Source organism: Notamacropus eugenii, chromosome 3 (assembly GCF_028372415.1).
Source record: "Notamacropus eugenii isolate mMacEug1 chromosome 3, mMacEug1.pri_v2, whole genome shotgun sequence".
NCBI lineage: Eukaryota > Metazoa > Chordata > Mammalia > Diprotodontia > Macropodidae > Notamacropus > Notamacropus eugenii.
The window spans coordinates 248,909,334-248,929,310 of record NC_092874.1 but is presented as its reverse complement, the minus strand read 5'-3'; the positions used below and the strand labels follow the sequence as shown (position 1 = coordinate 248,929,310).

Below are 19,977 nucleotides of genomic sequence, written 5' to 3'. Positions count from 1 at the left end.
TTGGGAAGTCTGATGATACTTATCTTTCTTTCCTTAGGAATCTTACCAAGATCTATACAGTACTTATGTTTGTATTTAAGGACGGAATGTGGAAGCTGAGATAGGTGAGGAAAGATGGAAAGATTATTGGAACAGAGACCTGTGAAAAGTGTATTTGGTTCTGGTTTCCAGGTCTTGCTGGGTAGTATACAGGATAGAGTGCTGAGCCTGGAATCAGGAAGATATGAGTGCAAATCTGGCCTCAGCCAGACACTAGTTGTGTCACGTTGGGCAAATCACAACCTCTGTGTCCTCAACTGAAAATGGTAATAGCAATAGCCCCTACCTTTTAAGGTTGTCGGAAGGATCAAATGAGGAAAAATTTATAAATTACGCAGTACAATCTCTGGCTTATAGTAGATACTTTTAAAATTCAATGGTATTTTACCAATTGGATGAGGACCGTTTGTGCTGGCAACCAATGTTGTTTAAAAAAAGATCTTGAGAGTCTAGCATATTGTGGCAAGCTTAATAAGATGTAATTTAGGAGGGAGAAAGGTAAAGTCATTTCTAAGAGATCAGGGGACTATAGAATTAGAGCTAAAAGGAAACTTGGGTCATTTAGTCCTTTGTCTTCATTTTATAGGTGACAAAAGCTAAGGCCCAGAGTCTCAGGTGTGATAAATGTTAGAGCTGGGATTCAATCCCAAGTTTTCTGGTCTCTCTCGAGGTTCACCTCCCATTATATTTGCTGTTATTGAATAATTTTTCAGTTGGATGATTTTGTGACTTCATTTGGGTTTTTGTTGGCAAAGATACTGGTATGGTTTGAAGTTTCCTCCATCTTATTTTACAGATGAGGAAACTGAGGCAAATAGGCTTAATGGACTTGCCCAAGGTCATATACAGTAACTATCTGAGGTCAGATTTGAGCCCAAGAAGATGAGTCTTCCTGACTCCAGGTCGAGTTTCTATCCATGACTCCACCTAGCTGCCTCCCTAGCAATACCTTAATTGTTTTTCAACCAAAAAATTATTATATAATGTTATTATAATTATTATTAAATCATTAAATTCATTATTAAATTATTAAAATTAATAATTAATTATAAGATTTATTTCTTATTGTTCCAAGATTTATCATGTAGGTGAGGTGACAGTTATATTAAATTCATCAACTCAAAGGCTTTGTTACTTTTATTTTTGGTGGAACTGGGGAAAGGGGCTCTGTGGCTTTCTTTTCTACCTTTCTTAAGCCCTAGTAAAAATTACCTTTTAATATTTTATTTTATTTACCATCAAATTTTTATGCAAATGTGACTCAGGATTGCCTCATTCTTATGAACTATGTAGATGTTGAGGAAGGTTGAGATGTTGGAAGGAAGAAGCATATCTATGAATTTCAATCTATGAATTTCATTTTTGCAATCTAATCCCCAAACTTTGGCCTACAGTTTCAACCTTCTCTTTTGTTGAACCATTCTTAGACATGGTAAGGAAACCTAATGATGCATTTGGGTTTCATTCAATCAGTTAACAGACATTTTTTAAGCCCTTACTAATGAGCTAGATACTATGCTGTTTCAATGCCTTCCTCTTCTGTCAAAGTATTACTGAGCAGTGAAATGGGAAAAAAAGACCCAAAACCTTTTTAGAAGAAGAGGAAGGAAGGGAAAGGTGACAGGTTTGGTAATACACCATTTGTTGACTAACAGTGTCTGGAGCTGACCATGAAGTGACATTTATTGTCAGATTACAACGACCTTGGGTTATTATTGGATGAAATATAACTGTTGCTTGCTCTCTTTTGCTTTCCCCAACAGTTCTTCATTGGCCTGCTTCTGATTGTGATCATTCAGATTGCCGCAGGTGTGGTAGGCATTGTCTACAAATCCAAGGTGAGTATATGCAAGATGGATGATGTTACACTAGGCCAGAACTGTGGTGCAACTCACTGCTCTAGCTCACTTTTTATATTTTATTGAACAGCTTGAAGACTCATTTAAAGAAACTTTCCAGGAACAAGTGAAAAGTTTGACCCTAGAGGGTGCTGACCATGAAACATTTAGAAACAGCTTGGAGAAAGTTCAAAAGGAGGTAATTGGAGAGCTTTATCAGATATCCTGGGAATGAGGTGCGATTCTTCTGAGCTTTTTGATTTCCATCTTGTGTATTGCTTCTAGAGAAGCATCAGAATGTCCATTTTACAGATTGTCGTCTAACTCTAAGGTTAGACTGTGAGTTCCTTGAATGCAGGACCATCTTTTGCTTATCTTCGTATCCCTGGGAACTTAAAAAAATATTAATTCACTAACCTATGGAAGAGAAGGATATGCAATTACAATTCATTATTTCTTTAGATGGAATTCAATGAGAAAGGGGACCATTTAATTTTTGTCTTTACAACCTTTGTACAGTACCTTGTACATAGGAAGATATTCACATTTTATGCAACTAAATTGAAAATGATGAATACAGGGGTTCTTAACCTGGGATCCATAGAAGAGGTCCCTGGAAAGATTTCTGTGGGCAAACTGTACGTGGGGAAAAAGTACATATTTTTTCATTAACCTCTAATTGAAATTTAGCATTTCATTCAATAATTTTAAGGAACTTATTCCGAGGGGCATCTAGGTGATGCAATGAATGCACTGGCTCTGGAGTCAGTAGGACCTGAGTTCAAATCTAACCTCAGGCACTTAGAGACTATGTGACCCTTTTCTGAATCATTTAGCCCTGATTGCCTCCCTCACCCCCACAACAAGAATGGGGAAAAACTGTTATTCTGAGAATGGGTCCTGAGGCTTTACCAGACTTTATGGTCAAATGTGGCCATGGTACAAAAGATTCAGAAGAAGGTAATTGTAAAAAAATATACTTTCAATTTTTAAGTTAAACTTTAATTGAACTACCTATGTGTTATAGATTTTCTTTTAGTATTTTTTTACTTTTGATTAGGATCTATGATTTTTATCAGGGTGGAGAACTCCCTTGTGAGAATATTTTTTGATGTTGCTAGGTGGCACCTAGTATGCAGAACACTGGGTCTCAAGTCAGGAGGGCCTGAGTTCAAATCTAGCCTCAGATTCTAGCACCTACCTCACAGGGTTCTTGTGTGAGGATCAAATGAAATAATATTTATAAAATAAAACAATTTAGTACAGTGTCTATTGCATAATATGTGCTTTATAGATGGTTATTTCCTTCCTTTTTTCCCCACTCCCCAATGTAGGTCAACAAGTATTCTGCTGTCCATAATCTTAGAGAGTGACAGTCTGAGGGTAACTTGCCAAGAGTCACATGTCTCAGAGGAAGGACTTATGAATTTAGGTCATCCTGATTTTAAGGCAAGAGCTCTACTACATACAAGGCTGCCTTTCAAAAGTTTTATTAATACATAATCTTTAAAACTGTAATGTTTATTGATTTTAGTACTTTTGATTAGAAGTGTAATTAATTTCATGGAGGCAGTTTGGAGTTGGGACTTGTGAGTTCATCACTGTGTGTGCAAGTATCCCTTCGTATGGAAGGTTCCTTTGGTTGAATTACATGAGGTTTAAGAGGCCCAATTCCCAGTAAGCAAGAGCTGGTAAAGGTATAGTCTAGGCAAGGCAAGAGCTGGCAAATCAAGTGAGTTTAATACTGGACAGACCTCCAGAGCACAAGAGAAGCCTCTGGAACAAAGCTAGCATCCTCAGGCTTAGATCTGGAGCTTCAGGGTGCAAGACTGGAGCAAGGAGGTCACAGGATGTCAAGCTGGATCTAGGCTAATTGCAGAGTTCATGGGAGCCAAGGCAAGGGCTAAGATGGAAGGATGGTTGTCCTTAATGAATACTTAGGACAACCTACCCTTAAGATGTAAAGACCGTGAATATCATTTTGTCCATTTCATATATGAGGAAACTGAGTCTTAAAGGTTTCTTTGAAGTGACACTGTTGGTAAGGGCCTGGTCAAGATGTAAACTAGGTCTTCTAAAACCAAATTCAATATACGAGTGAATGGGCATCCTGATGACAACTTGGCATATCAATAGCTTCATAATAGAAAGAACATTGATCTGAGAGTTAGAAGACATGATTTCTGTTCCTATCTCTGGCCCTCTCTGGTCAAGTTCCTTTGTATCTCTCTGGATCAAATGTCTAAAATGAGAGGATCTGCTTAGATAATCCAGAGTCTCTTTAAAATTTTGGGACATACTGAACAATGAAAAGGGATTTATTAGGAACCTATTTTATGCCAGGTACTGTACTAGTTACTGGGTATGCAAAGACCAAAATTAAATGATCCCTGCCCACAGAGAGCTTACATTTTATTGGAGAGAACAACACATGTGTAAATATATACAAAATTTATATCAGATAACTAAATATTTTTTGTTATTGGTTGACTGGGGTTTGACACGAGGTGGGATTAGGAAAGACTTCCTATGGAAGGTGAGTGACTCTTCAGTTGAGTTTTTAAGTAGACTGAGATTTCGATGGTGAAGGGATTATTCAAAGACATGGAGACAGAGATTACAGAACAGGCAAACTAGACATCTATTTTCTGTGTAAATGTTGAATGGACAATGGGTCAAAGAACTGGGATGGAGTGGAGTTACTTATGAGTAACATCATATAAGAAAGATACTACTAGTTACAGAGGTAAGTTTTCATCTCTCTTTGTCTTTCTACCTCACAGTTTAAATGCTGTGGCTTGGTTGATGGAGCTGCTGACTGGGGAAGGTATTTTGACCAGTATTCTGCATCATGCTTATGTACAAATGTTACTAATGCAAAGGACATTTGTACAACATATAATGGAAAGCAAGTTTACAAACAGGTAAGAACCAGATGAATTTGGCATCATGAGTAAGTCGTTCTTTTGTTCTCTTATGTCTGTGAAAATATTTATCGCAAAGAAAATTTTAAGCAGTTCAAACAATAGGCAAAAGTTCAGAATTTTCTGCACTAATCTTTTTGGATCTTTTTGGAAAGATCAGGAATATTAAGGCAGACATTAAAAAAACAGTAAGTGAACGTCACCACTTTTTTTCCACGAGCTTGCCGTCATTTCTAGCCCACTCTGAACAATACCAGAGATGTTTTCTAGAGTAAGGAAGAAAAAAATTAAAAATGATCTAAGAGAAATGGTCTATTCCCTACAGTGAATTGCATTACTATTTTGTTGATGTTTGCTTCACGGTTTTTGCCACATAATTTAGAACAAAAGAAACCTATCCTTTGAAAACTTCAAAACTTATTTTAAAGAAATAACTTGATTCTTAGTAGGAAATTGGGAAGGATTTTCATATATATGTAGGACTTTGAGTTTTAGCACATTCATTTAGCACTTTAGAGTCATTTGCTCTAGATAAGTAAACTAGGAAACTATTGAGTTTGTAACACTAAGATGTGTTTAGGGGATCTTGTAAATGGAAAGTATAATTTATTCATAACTGAAAACTGACATTAATAAGATTGTATTTTACAGTGACAAAAGGTTACATATGGCCCTGGCAGTACTGGCTACCCTAATGGTGAAGTGAAAAACAAGGACAAAAAAAGATTGAGTGGGAAAAGAAAAAAAAATTTCCAAGCTTTTTATCTGCTCTTATCAAGACATTAGCAGGTCTATTCTGAAGAACTTAATAGTGCCACTTTCAAGTACAATAACTCACAAGGGAGCACTGATGCACTGAACTTCAGTATCACATGACGAGTCTTACAATCCTATCACCCACTTTTGTGGGAAAACAGCTAAGCTATAGAAGTAAATATAGAATTATTTAACATATTCTAGCTAGGCTTTTCAGAAAGCAAATAAATGCACTATTCATAATGATATTTTTTTCCTGTTAGAGATTTATTCCTGAGACTTTCCTGAATTTGAAAATCTCTATAATGATCTATGACCATTAAAAAAACGGTTAAGTTTTTAACAGGAGTTAAAAGTAAGTTTACACATAATTCAGTTGGATATAGACTCACTGATATATCACTTTCCCAAAAGGCAGGTCATAAATTCACAAAACATTTCCATCTGCCTTGTATCATTTGTGAGAAGTCTGGAAAACTACAAATCCTAGAATGAATGTAATTCATGTTTGTTTTGTTTTTGTTTTTAGTTTTTGCAAAGATAACTGAGCTGTCTGGGAATTAAAAATGTGATTCTTGTTTGACATTTTCATTAGTTTCCTAGTTAACTCTGAATGAATTGTAAGCTTTCTAAATTGTGGATTCTATGTGAGTGGAAAAACACAGTAAGTTTTGAGAGAGGGTGAGGATTATCTAATGCAATCTTGTAGGGGAATTTAAAAAACAAATGAAATACTACTAAGTTTAAAAAAAGTCAGAAAAGAAGTCAGTTGTTCACACATTTACAATTATTACCATACTAATCCTTGTCAAATCTAATCAAAAATGTCCATATCTGCTTGGTGGGGGAGCCGTATTTATTTCACTTGGTTCAAATCCCCCAACTCCAACCTGAGGAAATCTCTTCATTGGACAGCTCCCAAAGCTGATTTTAACTTCTTCCACTTGGAAGTGTTCTGCCAACCTACCCTATCAGAATTGTTATTTATCAAAAGAGAGAAGCATTATGTAAGAAAAGAGTTAAGGAATTTTTCTACAACCCCACAACAAGGTGTGAAGGAGTATAAATGAGGTGTTAAGGTTTTCCTGATTGACTGAGCAAATGAATTATCTGCCCTTCTGAAGGCTTGGAACAACTAATCCTGAGAGACTAGGAGGCAGTCAAGACTTGGAAATGCTTTGTAGAGAAGATTGGGGGAAGAAAGACTTTTCTTTTCCTCCTCCTCCCCTCAATTTGCCATAGTATCTAGCAATAACTTGACTAGAACAAGAAACTGCCTTCAGCAATTTGAGTTTCTTGGTTCACAAGAATTCAAGTCACTTCAGGAGATGGAGACAGATGTAGAAAGACAAAGGCAGTGGAAGCAGCTTAGAAGAATGGGTCGCTTGATAGCTGTGAAGAGATCCAGTTATCAACTTGAGAGAGCTATCCCTGGCAATCAAGAGCTGAATTGTAGAAAACAGAACTTGGATACATAGTTCACCTTAGGGTGATTATGTGAATATTTTTTATAAAAAAAAAAAAACCAAAAAACTTCCAAGTCCTATAGTATCAGTTATGTTGTTGCCTTTAACACATATACATATTACATTTATGGCTTTTTACCGTTGTGTTTGAGCTGACTCTTCTCATCTATTTATTTGTGGGGGAAAATGCCTGCTAGGGTCATGGGGAAAATATTTTAGAAATATTTCTTCGACTATGCCATCTAAGAAAATACCTTCCCTAACAATTAATGGTGTCTACTATCTGACTGTTAATGGAAAATCCACTGGTGGATGATTATTTGCTCTAGCATTAGGAATGGGTATCTCTTTCTTCAAACCTCAGGATAGTAGTAGTAGCATCTCCCTTATAGGGACTAAATTCACAAATGTGGAAGTTAGAGAGGTAACCTAGAGGTGATACTTAGTTCTGCAATGTGTAAATCCCAGCAACATCAGATCCCATAGTATTTCTTAACTTCCCAGAAAAACAAAATATTCCCAAGACAGGATCTTAATTCAAAGTGCCTATTCTCCTTTGGAACTTAGCTTCTTGCCTGAGCAAAAGGAAAGACAACTGTGCTGCCTTCTGTTTGTACAGAGTTTTTGAAATTTAGCCAAATCTGGCTAATCCTTTCTACATTAGGAGGATAGTGTGATACAAGAGAGAGACTATTGGACTCAGAGAGCAAACTTCACCACTTATTAACTGTACAATATTTGCTATATGAAGTCACCTCTGAACCTAATTTCTTTATTGGAAAAATGGGTATAATATGACAAATTGTTATCTCACAAGGTTATAGAACTATCTACTTATAGCTGGAAGGGACCTTAGAGATCATCTAGCCAAATTAACTCATGGATGAAGAAATTGAGGCCCACAGAGGTTATGATTTGTCAAAAGACACAAAGCTAGTAAATGACTGAATGAGGATTTAAAGCCTTGTTCTTTGATTCTAAATCCTAGAGGTCTTTCCATTATACCATACTTCCTTTCTAAAGGAAACTGCTGCTGTTGCCTTTACTTACACTTTTTTCCTATTGGTCCAGGGATGTTCAAGACACCCCTGTTGATTTCCAATTTATTCTCACAAGGTATAAGTGTTCATTAATTCTAGAGCTTTCAATGACCAGTTCTAAATTAATATCTACCAGTCCAAGTTGAGGTGTGTCCTCAACAATTCCTGAGTCAATCATACCCTAGATATCTGAAATTACTATAGGAAGTTGGGACATTTTGAGCCCAGAATTTTGGCTTGAGCTTATGATTTATTAGCCAGACTCCAGTGGGAAATTACATATATTTTGCAAATATTTAAAGTGTAGATGCTAATATATTGGGCTACATTTTATATTTTGATTAACTCCAACTTTACAACTTTAAGATTTAGAGAAACAAAACTCATTTTAATGTAGAATGGGCAAAAGAGATTAAGACTTCAAAATTCTTCTCCCGACCCATAACAAAATTATAATTACGGATGTATCAGAGTTATGCTTAGATGTCAATAATCCAGAAAGTCTGTTGCTTCATATAAGGCTATGTATAAAAAAGGCATAGAAAATGGTTGCAACAGGAAAGATCAAGGGTCATTGGAAATCTACAGTGTAGACCTTGAATGTGACCAGAAATGGCAGAGAACAGTCTGAATGCTGTAGCTCTCACAAAAACACCAACCCCATGGGCTCCAAAGAGCCCTATCCTAGGCTTTTTTTTCTGAGAAAAATCCTAGGATTTTTTCCTGAGATGCCATAGAGGGCCTTGAAGGTCAAGTGCTCTGAAATTGAAAAATCAAGGGAACCTAAACCCAGGAGGTAAAATTCAGTGTGGGAGCTTAGGTGACTCAGAATGAAGCCAAGCAAGGATAACTATACCACCCAAAGGTGTAACAGAGAGCAGAGCCTGGCCCTTGCAAAAGAGCCCGAATGGGGGATGCTAGAGAAATTATTAAATAGACATCTATCACCATAAAGAATCATTTTAGATCCAGATATAACCCAAAATCTCAACACAAAAGGAAAGAATAAATTCATAACTCTAGACCAACTCATCTGAAAGGGGAAAAGATGGATTTTTCTTACAAAGAGATTCATGAATGCTTAGAAAAAATGAAGAAAGGTTTTCAGTAAAGTGAATCCCTCAAAATCATGACTTTACAAAACCATAAGAAACTTTAGGAAAAAATCATAAGATTAAAAAAATCGAAAAAAAAGTGAACTGCTATAAAAAATAAGACAGGTCAAAAAAAATAATTTAAGACATCTGATTTCTCAAGAATTATGATTTAAAAAATACCCTAAGCTCTAGTTCTCTAGTTAATCATAAATGACACTTCCAACATTTCCTGGGAGCACAGGTCAAAGTGAGTAAATAATCCACTGATCACTTCCTGAAAGGAATCTTCCAAAAGAAATGTCACAAGAGCTTTTGTGGTGAAGGAAAAATATACTTTTAAGCAACCAGAAAGGGAGGAGTTTTCAGTAGCAAGGAACCACAGGCAGCAGCATCACATATGATCTGGCTTGTTTATAAACCATTTATAGACTTTCAACTCATAATACCTTATCATGAGAAACTAAATATAATCCTACAGTGGGAAAAATTAATGTTAATAGAATAGAGAGCTTTTAGGTATTCTTGATGAGAAAAAGACCAGAGATGAGTAGCATCTTTGAAGTGCATACATGAGTTAAACAAAACCTAGAAAAGTCATTTTATTTGAGCAATTCAAGGGGCCACAAGATAATGCAATAGTAAAATTCTTCTGGGGGAGAAGAAACAAGTGTATTTCAGAGTCTTAATGTCTTCAATGGGTATTGAAGGAGTTCAAAAAGGATCTGGGTGATGTGGAATCATTTTTGTTCTGAAAGTTTTAAGAGGGAAAGAGAGTAAAAAGAATATGCTGCAGTAAAAAGGACGATTAAGGAAATATGACTTGATTTTGCTGACATTTGGGGTGGATGAAAAGAAGAATATAAAAACAGAAAATGAAGGAGCAGACATTAAGCAAATTACTTTTATCTGAAATGGACAGTGGAAAGTGGAACAAAGATCAAGAAGGAAGTGGTTACAAACAAAACAAACTTCCTAGTCTTAAAATAGGAATTAAAAGGATGAAAAAGACCTGGAAACTAAGGAGAAGCAACCATCTATCCAGTGGAGAATGACTGAACATATCATGTTACACAAATGTAGTGAAATATTACTGAGCTATAAGACATAACAAAAAAAGGATGATTTCTGAGCATCCTGAAAAGAATGAAACTAATGGGTAGCAAAGTGAGCAGAAATAGAATGATTTAAGTAAGGAAAACAAAACCGTTGTGAAAAACACCTTTAAAAAAACCTTTGATGAAACGTTACCCAACTTGTGACAGAGAGGTGATGGTCTTAAGCTCCAGAAAGAGACATGTTTTTGGATATGGCCACTGGATTTCTCTCTCTCTGTCTCTCTCCATTTTAATTAGAAGGGGATGGATAATAAGCAGTGAAGCAAAAAAAGAGAAAAAAGCAGTTGGAAAACATGGTAGAAATGGAGATTCATGCATTCTTGTACAATCCTCATTCTTTCTGCTGTATATATATCCTGTGTAAAATTCAGAATAAAAAACAATTGGCAGCTACGTAGTGAGGGGAGAGACTTGAAGCTGTTAGATCAACTAACATCAAAGCTTTTGTATGGTTTGGAAAAGATGGTCTTTATAAACTTTATAAGCTGCTATCTCAAAAGAAATTCATCACCTGCTCAATGCATTCCATCTTGCTCGATTCTGTGTTTCTTTCAGGATCACTATTCATCCCAGACTGGTAGGACCTTCCAGAGCTGATTTCTCATTGGTATAGTCTTTGGAAACTAGTTTCCCTTTCTTACCTCAATAAAGTGTCCAATTAGGATGTTCGCGCAAGTGAGATACCTAGAACTTCCTCTCCCTCTTTTTAAAGAAAACAAGTATGAAGACTAACAGATTTACAGAAATTTTTATGTAAAAATAAGAAGATAAAATACTTTAAATTCCATTTAAATTAGGAACTGATTGGAATTAATCATAGATTACTAATCAGAAGAAATATTTCTTTTTAGATGTTATATAAGCTTCGAGCAGGGCAGGGGCTGTTTATGTTTTTGTCGTATCTTCAGTCCTTTGCGTAGTACCTGATACATGGTGATACTCATTAAATGCCAATTGATTGATCAACTGATTTAGAAGATTTAGAGCAAAAAGCACAACTTAAGAGTAAACAGAAGATCCCCCATATTTCCACTGAATCCCAAAGAAAAAATGCCTTAGTTTAATTCTTATATAGGTTCAAAGTGTTTGTTGCTCTTTTCAGTCAGTCGATAAACGTTTTTCAACACTATGTATTAGGCATTTTGCTAGGCAATAAGGATACAAAGAAGGGAAAAAGAAAGTCCCTGCTCTCAAGGAGCTCCTAGTCTAATGAGGGAAATAACATACAAACAACTATGTATAGACAGAGTAGACTGGAACTTTACTAGTCTGAACAGAGCAAGCATCAGTCCAGTTCTTTCCTTTGTAGCAATTCAATTTGTCTTTGCTTCAGTGAATTTTAGTAGAGTAAACTCAGTTTAGTCTCACAATTAAACAAGTGCTTAAGTATATTTCATTGAAGACACATGATAGTACAAAGATGGCACATTACCTAGTCCCTGGCTTTGATGAGCTTCAGTTCTACTCTATTATATTATTGCAATTTTCCAGTAATCTCATCAGTGGAGGATATTCTCCTCCTAGCCATGTGGATTGTAATCCATTCATGATTATTTGTTGAACGTGACTCTCTTTTAGTAGCAAAGATAACATATAAGTAAATCTTTCATAGTATTAAACCTCTTCCCGCCCATTTTTTTACAGGCATGTGGTGACGCTATTATAGACTTTTTGAAGAAAAATTTGATGGTTGTAGCTGGAATTGCATTTGGAGTGGCAGTGATTGAGGTGAGTAGAATTTACTTTTTTACTTTTACTTATGATTTTGTCTTTCATATTTGATCAATTTGGGGTAGGGAGAAGCTTACTTTTTGTGATTTCAGTATTAAAATCAAGGAATTAACCTAAACTTCTCCTTTGTTCTTAATCTCAATTGTCCTTTCCAATGGGAAACAGAAGTGAATCCAACTTTCATACCTTTAGAGAAAAACATTACAATTTCTCAGCTCCCTAAAAAATGAAAATTGAACCAGTGCAAGGCTCATCTTCCCCTCCTCTCCCCATTTCATTTTAGTCAAAGCAGGTGAGTCTTAGAAATTAAGTAGAACATTGCAACCACATGCCCAGTCCCCATCTTAGAGTAAGGAATTTGAGTTCATTTTGATGAACTTCTGAATATTCCTTATGAACAGCTAAAATTAATTATTTAATCCCTCTAATTTACTAATGTTAAATATAAAAAGATACCATACCTTGCTAAGGTTAGGGACTAAACTTGTTACTTCATTAGCACAGAGAACTCCCAAGGGAGGAAACTTCTACCAAATACAGTTCAGCATCTTTTCTATACCACTTAGAGTTTATGTGACTGGGCAAAGGTCACAGACCTAGAATGTGTTAGTGTTAGAGGTAGGATGTGTGCCTAGCTCTTCTTATCTTTGAAAACAGCTCTCTGTCCTTTGCACCACCCTGCATCCATACCTTTCTGAAAGGGATTTAATTTTTATATATTTTCTTTTTGTGGTTTGCATATCCTTGATGGATATTTTTTTCATGTTTAAGAGAATAAAAGATGACTCATTTTAGAGATCTGTATTTTGCAATTTTTCCAAACTTTGGAAAATCCATAATTCATTTATTTATATCCCTGACAAATATGTAGGTTCTCTCCTTCCTCCCCTGACCTCCTCTCCTGGCCTCTATTACAAATTTGGGATCATTTTTTTTTTGTGGCAGCTATACACATGCCTTCAGAATATCAACTTCACTCACATGGAATGCCATACAATTTTCTCCCCAGAGTTTGTGTGTCTCATTAATGTCTAATTGGAAACATAAAGTAGACAGGGAGAAATTTTGCTAGGGACCATTGAGAAAGGATGCCACTTAGGTTACTTTAAAAAATGACATCATTTCCTAGCCAAGTTTTTGGGGAAAGAAAGTGGCAATAAACACTAACTTGAAGGAAGGAACCCTAATATATTCCCTAACGTTGGTTGAATTCTAAGGGGTAAAGCTAATTCTGATACTAGGTAGCTGTGTGACCTTAGGCAAATCATTTAGCTCTCTAGGCCTCAGTTTCCTCATCTGTAAAATGAAGGTTTGGATAGATGATCTCTGAAATTCCCAATCCATGAACAAAATGAAGTATCACCTTGGTTTTCTCGTCTTAGTCTTTTCTAAACTTGCCCTTGCATCTGAATTATGAGTATGCTTCTTTATTTTTGACCTCATTTGTGATTTAATATGTGTAGGGAAACTTCCAGTGTAAAAAAAAATAAATCCCTTTCTTCTAGATTTTCCTAGGTCATTAGATCAGCAAGTGTCTTGCCATCAAATTGCTAATGTTTGTTGGAAATATGAGTTACACCCACATCTTCCCAACTCCACTGCCATTCACAGCATCATCATCTCCCAGATGACATGGAAATAGAAGCTGTTGGTTACAGGCATGAGGGGACAGCTAGAAGCCCTGGGCTCCAGGTTCTTAGTTGTGCTTTTGACAGGTGATGAATGAACAAGCCTCCACCTCAGAGACTTCACTCTTTCTACAGCAATCCCTAAATCAAAGGGGCACTACATAAAGAGTGGGACATGAGAGTCATGAGCACATGGGATGTTTTCTTAGTTGCCCCAAGGACAGCAGCAGTACAGGGAAATATCTTTTAAACACAGATCAGGTTATTCAAGGGGGGTTGACTGGGGAGGGAGAAGGAAGGCACTTTATGGCAGCTCCACAATGGAAATGAGGTGTGACCATGTTCTAAGACGTACCACATAAATAAATTGGGAGGCTAAGTTTTTCTCGTAGTCCCTAAAATGGTTGTGATTAGAGTAAAAACAAAGACCCATATAAAAAACTGTATTTTGCTCAATTCATTAAATTGAACCTTTTTCAGCTATTAATCAAAGTGATTTTATTTTGTAGTCCCTAAGGTGTTTTTCCCCACTGTATTTGCCTCCCTGTTTTAGGGCAGCCTTGGAAAGTTTCTGCTATTCTTGTGAAAATTTGGCTCATAAAATGAGTATTAGTGTTTCACACGCTTGCTAAGGCTGCCTTCCTATTTCGCAGTCCATCCTTAACTTTTCTTACTGTTCCGAAAATAATTTGGGAAAATTATTTGGGAAAATATTTCTATTTAGAGCAAATAAATTTACTTAGATTAGGGTCACCTAGTCTAACCCTTCATCTTACAGATGAGGAAACAGACCCAGAGAGGTTAAATGATTTACTTAAGGTCACATAGCTACTTAGTATCAGAGTTAGGATTTGAACTCTGATCATCTCATTTAAGACCAATCTTACCTGATCTTCAATGAGTTGCACCAATTTAAATGGAATTAGAAAAGATAAGTGATATTTTTGTTTGTTTAGATATCATTTAGATCAAATATTCTTAACTTTGTTGTGTTCGTTAACTATTATATCAGACCCCTCTAATAGTGTAAAGCTGATGTATCCCTTCCCAGAAGAACATTTTTAAATGCATGATATAAATTATAGGATTATAAAAGAAATTGATTATATTGAGTTTTATATATGTATGTATACAGTATATACACAGACACACATATTTTAAAACTGAGTTTATGCACCTCAGGTTGAAAGCTATTTTTTAGACTCTCAGATTTGCACCTGAAAAATTTAGAGCCAGTATTCCTATCTCCGACACACTAGACATGTGGCTATGAACAAGTTGCTTCATCTCCTAGAGCTTCATAAAATTCTCGTAAGTTACAGACTAGCTTCTCATCTGCATTTGTGGAGAGAATTTAAAAGCCTTCATTATGATCACAAGGTTGAAACTAGAAGAGATCTTGGAAATTACCTTATTCAACTCCCTTACTGTACAGATGAGCAACAACTGAGGTCCAGAGACATTAAGTAACTCACTGGATCTGGTGCCTGAGAACCTCATTGTTTTCAACCTGAAAAGTCAGGTCTCAAATTAAAAACAAACCAACAAACAAAAACAAGTCCAGAATCCTATTGGCTCTGGAAAGTTACACCTTGATTTGTTATGTGGTTCTTGTTAGGGTTGATGACCCATCTCTTGAATCTGTCCTCTTAAGTTAATATTTAAGATCAATTACAATATATTTTTAAAAAAACATTAGCTTATCTTATTTTTCCCCAATAACATGTTAATACAATTTTAAACATTTTTTAAACTTCCAAATTCTATCCCTCTCTCCCTACCTTTCCACCCTCCTCATTGAGACAGTAAGCAATTAGATATAGATTATACATATGCAAGCATGTAAAACATTGACATATTAAAATGCTATACTTTCGAAGGAAGTTCCCCTTTCAAAGAAATTTCCAGAGCCTTTGTCAGAATCAGAACTAGAAATAATCAAGACTGTTAGATCTTCTCAGTTGATTACTGCAGCTAGCGAGCAAGGCAGTTTGGTTATGTAAAGAGTAAGCCTCAAAACCCAGAAGACCCCAGTGTAAGTTCTGCCTTTGACACAAAGCAGTTGTATCACTCAGTGCTCTAGGCAACTCTCTAATACTCTGAGGTAATGATGTCCTGCATTGTTAGAGGGAGTTCCCTTCCCAGGAATCTCTTACACCATAGAAATCACAGACCCAATTTCTGACCTATGAGTGTTCTACCTGTCTAACAAAGGGCCACTGACCTTGTCAGTCAACACATCCCAGAGCTAGCCCAAACAGGCTAGCATGGTTATTACTCCCAGGAGTCCAGCACTCATGGGTAAATGATGACTGAGCAATTGTTCCAGGAAATGCTTTTGACAAGGATGAGCTTTTCCTGTAGAGAAGGGCATGACATTTTTGCTACTTTATCCTGAATATGAATGGACTCTCTTAATTGTTTGCTCTTTCTCCAAACAATGCTAGATTGTCTTTCTGTTGACAGCATACTATGAGAAACTGAGTTATTAGTTGTCTTTTCAGCTAATGAATGTTGTTTGTGTTTCATGAATGGGACAGTGGATTTTTGTCATCTTACCTTTACTCATCATTTTGTTTGCTTTAATGCATATTCTTATATCCCCCATCCTCTCTTCCCTGCTCTCCAAAGGCAAAGTGACAACTCTTCAGAACCATTTTTCCTTAAAATTCAAATTGAAAATCCTGTTTTGATGGAGAAAAGTCATTTTTTAAAGAGAAAAGAAGTAAATATTCCTAATCATTTTTGATCCATAACACTTAGAATCCCAAGTTTCTTTCAGTCAGTTCAAATACTGTCTTGTACATCTATATGAAGGTTTTTCTATTCCTTCTAGATGGAAGTGATGGAATAAAGTTGTCCCTAGCTTGAATACTCTAACTTCTTTATAGACCCACTGAAAAACAGGCCCAGTGCCCCTACCTAGCCACTCATCCTCTCCCACTCAATATCTAGTGAAGTATGAAGAACAGATGTGTCCACAAACTCATATTTCTCATATAACAGGCATGTCCATGTGATGGGATGCCAACCACTGCCTCTAGCTAGCCACTGCCCTTGCTCATATTTTATGCCACTGCTCATATTTTACATAGAAAGGGCAGGTGTACCCATGCACTCAACCACAACCACATTCATCTAGTCTCAGAAAGGACCACAATACTCAGCCAATCAGAAAGCAGCACCATCAGGATGCCCAAGCAGGATGTGGATATCAAAACAATAGGAGGAACTTTCACTAAGTAGGTACCTGTGCAGTATTAGCAAAGAACTGACCTAGAGTGAACTTATGACAGAGAGGCTTATTATTTTTAAAAATTATATAATTAATTTTCAGTTTTCAATATTCACTTCCACAAGATTTTGAATTCCAAATTTTCTCCCCGTCTCTCCCCTCCCCCCACCCCAGAACAGCATGCACCCCAACCACTCCTTCCCCTAATATACCCTCTTTTCTATCACCTCCCCCCCATTTTCCATTCCCCTCCCTTCTATTTTCCTATAGGGCAAGACAGGTTTCTATACCCCATTGTCTGTACATCTTATTTCCCAATTGCGTGCAAAACCAATTTTTAACATTCATTTTTAAAGCTTTGAGTTCCACATTCTCTCACTTTCTCCTTCCCTCCCCACCCACCATCACTGAGAAAACAAGCAATTCAACATAGGACATACATGTGTAGCCATACAAAACACTTTCATCAAGTCTTGTTGTGAAAGATGATAAAAAAATAAAAATAAAATAAAATAAAAGGAAGAGGTGGTGGGAGAGCAGGTAGTGACATAATAATGGTTGCCACTTCTATAGGAACCATAATGGAATTCACAATTAACTGATCGAAGACATTTGTTCTAAAGATAACCTCCATTATCATTCTTATTTTATTCTAAGTGTCTAGGCACTCAAGAAGAAAGTTGCCCATGTCCCAGATGGTTTGAGTGAGATCAGTTCTGAAGGTGCCTATATTTGAATATTTGAAAGACTGCCATGCAGGAGAAGGATTAGATTTGTTCTTTTGAATCTATGGGGAAAGAATTAGAAACAATAGAAGTTGCAAAGAGTAATTTAGTCTGGATAACTAGAAAAACTCAATAATTGGAGTCATTCAGAAGCAGAGTAGACTGCCTTTAGGAAATGGTGGTTAATGGTGGCTCTGCTCTCATGGTTAAGGGAAGAGGGGTCTTTTTGAAGAGGTTAAATGAATATTTGGCATATATGTTGTAGAGGGGATACATGTTCAACTGAACAGATAGATGATAAATATGGATGTGGATAAATAGCTGGAAAAATAGAGATAGATGAAAGGTATTAGAAATAAATGGCTACGTAGACAGAAAAAACATTTGTTACATTCTTACTTATGTTTCAGGCTTTGTGCTAAGGGCTATGGATAATCATATAAATAAACATGATTGTACTTGGCCTCAAAAGACTATATGCTAATTGGAGGACAAGAACTTAAAAGGGAGCTGGAAAGTGGTTGGGCTAAGGGTAAGTGTCAGGGCAGTAGGATCTTGAGGTGGCAAGATAAGGGGAAATCTGACAGCAGTCTCTTGAAACCAGTGAACCCCTCTCTCCAAACCCCCACATAATGGTATGCTTTTTCTTTTTCTAGATACTTGGCATGGTGTTTTCTATGGTCTTATACTGCCAGATTGGGAAAAAGTGAAACTACAGGAGTTAAGCTGTCCCCCAGTAAATCTACTTTTCAATTTTGCTTTGCTCTTTAAAGAAAATACAACTTTGTGAAGAATATTCAATTTGCTAAAATATTGCATTTTGCTGAAAGCATGGATAATTTCATTATCCATCAGATGACTTAAAGGTTAAAGTGATAATAATGATATGAATGTATATTTTTATGCAGAATAAAGACACATTTTGTTTTAATTGACTTCTTTCCTTTGATCATTGTATTCAGGTGGTAATATATTTTAAATGTTCATCAAGAGCTATTTGGTAGGACAATATGGATCTCCAAGTGACGCAACAGTTATTTGAAGTTATAAATCTGGACTTTCTGAAATTATTTGCTTTTTGTCTTTTTGTGGTTTGGATATACTCAAAGTAAAATGGTGGACTGATTTGGTTGCTGAAATCTAGTATAGCCTTCTCATTTTATGGTGAGGATAACTGATGGTCAGAAACATAAATGATTTACTCAGGGTAGCACAATTACCTGGCAGATTCAAGACTCAAAGCTGATTTCTTGAATTTCCTATTAATAAAATTATAGATTTAAGTCTGAAAGGAACTTAAAGAAAACTGAAGTTCAGAGGGGTTAAATAAATAATTGCTCATAGCTATACAAGATGGCTAGTTGTATTAGCAACCACCCTAGCACACCCAAGATGGCCTGCTAGCACAGGTTCTTTAATCTGCTTTTCTAAAGGAAAGACAGCTTCAAAGGGGTCAATAATCTAACTTTAATTACATATAAGTAGAAAGAAGTGAGTATACAAGAAAGAATGCAATAGACAAGGCTCCAACTGTGTAAACAGAAAAATACAATTACCCACATACACCAGCAGACCAGAAAAGCAACAGCATTTGAGTAGTGGGGGCCTCTTAACAAATGGCTACTCAGAATTCAGTCCAGGGAATCACAAGGTCTTTCTCAAGAATGAGCCCCAAAGCAAAATCTCACCTTAGAATATATATATATGTACACTTTCTACTAATAGGCTTAGAGCCAAAATGCATCACAACCCTCCTGATTCAGTGCCTACTTAATTACCTTAGTACCAAAAGGTGTGAAAGTACTTCCTACAAGTAGCAAAGTTTCTTGCTTGAAAAGTTTCTCCCCCAATGAGTTCTGTGTGAGTCTGTTAATGGACTGGGGAAGATCTTCCTATTCTATTAACAATACACTAGTTTCAGTCAAGAACCCCTGATTCATAACAGTCAAAATAGGGCAATCTTTCAGCCAGTTGTGTTCCATGACCCACCAGCATATGACTGCCCAACCCCACTGTGTACCTCTTCTCCAGTGCCTCTTTCTATTCTCAGTCTAGTATCTCTCCTGCCATATTATTTTGAATCATTCAGAGATCATGAATTTAGAAGCTAAAGACAACAGAAGTCACCTAGTTCAAACCCATCTTTGTTACCTATGAGAAAATTCATTCCCCAGGAAGATTGTGACTTGCCTAAGATTATCTGAATTTTTTGAATACTGGAGGCAAGATTTGAACCCAAGATTTAACTCCCAAGGCAAGACTCTACTGTTCCATATTTTAATAGAGCACAAGGAAGTAGAAACAGCCTATATCACAATAGCTGGCCTTTTGATTAGTGTTCATTGGTAAATAAATCAGTATAATGATCCATTGGAAAGTATGA

The 19,977-nt window shown here is 36.3% G+C and overlaps 1 protein-coding gene across 1 annotated transcript in view; it reads left to right on the top strand.

Annotated features, from left to right (window-relative positions):
* The window catches only part of TSPAN8 (tetraspanin 8), a 75,267-nt gene extending 56,738 nt beyond the window's left edge, over positions 1 to 18,529 (top strand). The window contains exons 5-9 of the mRNA XM_072655377.1: positions 1,803 to 1,877; positions 1,969 to 2,076; positions 4,661 to 4,801; positions 11,920 to 12,003; positions 18,251 to 18,529. Coding sequence (XP_072511478.1) covers positions 1,803 to 1,877; positions 1,969 to 2,076; positions 4,661 to 4,801; positions 11,920 to 12,003; positions 18,251 to 18,304 — 462 coding nt within the window. The 3' untranslated portion in view covers positions 18,305 to 18,529. The remainder of the gene's footprint in view (positions 1 to 1,802; positions 1,878 to 1,968; positions 2,077 to 4,660; positions 4,802 to 11,919; positions 12,004 to 18,250) is intronic.
* Positions 18,530 to 19,977: the final 1,448 nt, after the last annotated feature.